The sequence below is a fragment of the Piliocolobus tephrosceles genome, chromosome 14 (genome assembly GCF_002776525.5).
Source record: "Piliocolobus tephrosceles isolate RC106 chromosome 14, ASM277652v3, whole genome shotgun sequence".
NCBI classification, from domain to species: Eukaryota; Metazoa; Chordata; class Mammalia; order Primates; family Cercopithecidae; genus Piliocolobus; species Piliocolobus tephrosceles.
Window position 1 is genome coordinate 3,175,145 of NC_045447.1, and position 4,161 is coordinate 3,179,305.

A 4,161-nucleotide genomic window follows, 5' to 3' on the forward strand; every position below is an offset into this window, starting at 1 on the left:
CAGCAAATCCATTCTGGACCTGTCAGGTCATTATTTTGTCTTCTGGTGACTCATAGAACAGGTATTTGAATGCTTGTTTTTTACTATGTCATTAAGGGGAGATTACAAAGAAATCAGCCCGTAATCACAGCCTGTAATTACAGAATAGTTCCCATCTGATTGTGCTTGGACAGGTTTCTGTCTCGTCACGGGTAAAGTCATTGGCCTGCTAGACTGAATTATGGCTGGATGGAAACTCGGGGCTTTTCTCTGAATATCCACTCCTGTGTCTTGCAGGGGGCATTTTGTGTGCCACCGCGCTCTGAGACAATTTGTAAACAGGAAAGTATGAACATGCCTCCAGCCCTGAAAGTTCTCACTGCAAGTGTACTCCATGGTGGTGTGTGAGCGCTGCCTTCCTGCCAGGGAGGCTGCAGTTATGGATTAGGCATTTCTGCCCCACTCCCTCCCAAATGTCGAGCTTTTTTTGTCTTGGGTTTGGAAATTCACCTATTTTGGATATCCCCAAATCCCCCTCAAAGAACATATCATGTCAGGTGCAAAAGACTCATAGATGCTAGACACAGGGGCTGGTGAGAGCCGGGGAACGGGAGAACGGAGGCCCGGAGGAACGCAGGGCCAAGGGGGAATGCTCCCCGGAGGCGAGAAGGAGTCACTCCCAAAGTGATGGCCCCTGACCTGGCCCCTGGGGGAGGCGGAGAGCAGGGACAGCAGGGTACACAGGGCAGGCAGGGCAGGTGAGAGGCTTGGAGGCAGGTGGGGCCTGGGGGAGCAGATGGGAAGTGGCCAGCCTGACCGGGAGAGGCATGTGCAGAGCAGAGACAGGCACTGAACCCCTGCCGGGGGGTTCTAGGCAGCTTGGGACTGGGGCATCACTGGCCCACCCAACCCACTGTAGAAACGTGGCCCTAGTGGCTGGGAGGAAGGGACCTGGGGCAGACTTCAACCCCACGAGCAGCTGATGGCCATGGGGACTGGCAGCCGGGCTCTGCACCTCTGGGGATACTGGCATCTCCTTCCCTTCCCACCCAGTGGGTTACGGCTTGCCTGTGCCCTATTTGTCATCCCGTATTTTCCAAACTGTTGTCCAGGACCAGGTAACCAGGTAAGGGAGCTAGACATGGTCCCCAAATGTCCCCAGCTGCCTCCTTCTCTGACCGGCTGTTTCAGCCGCCCCAGCTTCTGTGTGGTTTCAGGAGCTGGTGTCACAGCTTCTCAGATATTCTCAGATTCGGTTCCACCAGGTACCAAGCACTACAGACATCAGCTTCGTCTAAGTGCCATCCACGGTTCCATCTGGGAACCGCCCAGCTGGCTGTCTTTCCAGGACGAATGACGGAAGTGGTGGAAGCTCATCCACTCACCGATTTGAGCAGGTGCCACTGGGCCAGGCCCACAAGGTTGCCCGGCTTTCCCAATGTCCCGTATCACTGCCCTGCCATCCATACTGCTGAGGGTGCCAGCTGCCCCTGAGCAGAGGGCAGGTGAGAGAACGGTAGCTCCCAACCTCACACTGTATCTGGGGACCCAGATGAGCAGCCCTCTTCTGCCAAGTTAGTGCCGGGAACATTGTGAGGGGGTTACTCTGACAGTCTTCCTTTTCTCGCAGAAAGTGCCAGTACCTTTCAGAAAGCCTCCAGACATTGAGTTGTGGCCTATCCTGCAGAGACCTCAGGGCCTGCTGAGTGGCAGGGGCCCCACGAGGCTCCCGGGATCTAGCCCATGTGACGCCCTGGGCCCCTCAGGGTTGCCAAGGGCTGTATGCACCTGGCCACGGTCTCCAAGGCCTGGGGAGATACAGGTCTACAGGTCCCAGAAAGGAACGTCACTCACCTCCAGGGCCTGTTGCAGCGCTAGATGAGTGAACTTTTCCTCAGCAGGGTCTCTGCCCATCACGCCAGGGCTGTCTAAAGTGGGTGCCGCCCCAGGCCCCCTCCAGCGGTGTCTGTGGAGGGAAAGCAGGGTGGAGATGGGGTGTGGCTGGGGTCCCTGGTGCACAGTCCCAAGTTGGAGTAGTGCCCCAGAGTCACCTAAGGGGTGGGGGGTAGATTCTAAGCTGCTCCTCCAGGTTGGGGGGATGGGAGGTTGGCGATCCACCAGGGACCAGCTGCTGTTCCCTCTTCCGAAAGAAGGGATTTATTTCCTTTTCTCAAAGGGCCACTCAAACCCGGGAATCCGTCTGCAAGGACCTGGAAGTCTCGGTCATTTTTAAAACTCTCAGAAATGACAAGTGAAGCAAAAAGATCTCCTAATGTTTTTATTGTTCCTTAGATAACTGGATAGTACAAAGTTTTCCTTTGTTTTTTACTTAAAAAATGTACTTTCCGCACACTGTTGCCCGTATGACTTTACCGTCCCATCGGAAACCAAAGGTTCCCTAGGTGAGCCCTTCCTATCTGCGGTTACATGATTTAGCTAATTTAACAAGAAGAGAGAGTAATTCCTTTGATTATTATCAACATGAACTTGACTATGTCTCTATAAGGGTGAACACTGAATTTTTTTTTCTTTTTAGAAACAAAAACCATCCACTTATTAATCCAAACTACGGCATTGCATCTACAACAATCATTGCATAAACTGAACACACGAAGTTACCACCTCAAGGGAATAACAGAAGAACGCTGCACAATATATCTACGGGGTACGCGAGTTCAAACAACGTGGGCACAGCAACTTCACTCTACATACTCTGACCATCGCTTCAGTATGTACTAGACACGGGTCCAGGAGCTACGTGGAGTCTCAGCACAGTTAATCTAAGAGACAGCACACAGTGTCAAGAAACAGCACTGCGATGGGATGCGAGTTACACTAGCCTACGGCCGGGTGCGGCCCGGGGCTCCCCAAGAGCCCAGAGGCCACATCCCTCGGAGCTGACCACGATCTAAGGAAATGTTCATGCCATCCTAACAGTGGGTTGTTCCCCGGTGAGAACTGGCCAACAGTCATTGCCTTGCCTCTTTAGCATGTTGTGTGACCAGAGAGGGACAAGGCGGGGAGGAAAACCGGGGCGCCGTGGGCTGCAGTTCCAGCTGCAAATACGGGAGTTTCTTCCGATGTCTGTGGCCCGCCGGCTGGAAAGGGAGAAACACAGAGGTAATGCCATCCCTCGACGTCAGAATCCGCACTGCTGATGATTTTTCAAAATTGGTATTGTTAGTATCATTGGTATCTTTTTGGCAGCGGTTTCACAGGAGTTTCCTCTGGTGAGGACGTGGGCCCTTGGCTTCCAGGCGGAGGGAGCTACAACTCGTCGGAGCGGATGACGTGGAAGAGGGTCACGTTGTAGAGGATCTGGTGGCCATTGTTCCAGGCGTACAGGGCCCGGTCCTTGGGGTTGTAGTCCAGCATGGAGATGTGGGAGTATTTGTTCTGGAAGGGGATGTCGATGTACTCGTAGGTTGAGGCGTTGGTCTGGTAGGCGTAGTGGACCTTGGTGCCCCCCGAGTAGCCGTTGGTGACGTACAGCGTGCCGCAGATGATGAAGGCCTCCCCCGCGCTGCGCTTGGGGTAGCTCGTGTTCCAGGTCTGCAGGGTCTGCAGGGACACAGGGTCCAGCCTGCTGACCACGATGTTGCCGGCGTTCTGGTTGGTGGCGTACACAGCCCACAGCCCGCTCTCGTCCACCATGAGGTCGATGTCCGAGTGGCCGCCCCAGGCGTAGTGGTACATGTTGTTGTAACCAGCATAGTCCAGGCTGCGGGTCTTGAGGATGGTCTCTGTCTTCAGGTCGAACCTGATGATGATGTGGCTCTGGAACTTGTTGAAGTAGATGGACCCGTTGTAGACCACCTGCCCCGTGCCCGACCAGGGGTGAGGGAGACGGTGGGAGGTGAAATTGTCCGTGTTCATGAAGTCAACCATGGACTTGTACTCGCGTACGAAGCGGTTGTTGTGATAGCCATCCATGTACCACACCTGTGGAGAGAGCAGACCCGGTGGTGAGCACTTCCAAAGACCCAGCGAGCACTTCCAAAGACCCAGCACACACTCCAAAGACCCAGCGAGTACTTCAAAGACCCCGTGCGCACTTACAAACACCCAGCAAGTAGTCCAAAGACCCAGTGAGTACTCCAAAGACCCAGCGAGCACTTCCAAAGAGCCAGCGAGCACTCCAGAGACCCAGCAAGCACTTCCAGAGACCCAGCGAGTACTCCA

At 54.4% G+C, this 4,161-nt stretch overlaps 1 protein-coding gene across 1 annotated transcript; it reads right to left on the reverse strand.

Moving 5' to 3' along the window:
• Positions 1 to 2,240: 2,240 nt before the first annotated feature.
• On the reverse strand, positions 2,241 to 3,949 carry OLFM1 (olfactomedin 1). The gene has a single exon (XM_026457514.2). The coding sequence runs from the start codon at positions 3,910 to 3,912 to the stop codon at positions 3,247 to 3,249; it is 666 nt and encodes a 221-aa protein (XP_026313299.1). The 5' UTR covers positions 3,913 to 3,949; the 3' UTR covers positions 2,241 to 3,246.
• Positions 3,950 to 4,161: the final 212 nt, after the last annotated feature.

Coding starts and splice junctions, on each gene's coding strand:
- OLFM1 (XM_026457514.2), bottom strand. CDS start 3,912: ATGGATGGCTATCACAACAACCGCTTCGTACGCGAGTACAAGTCCATG.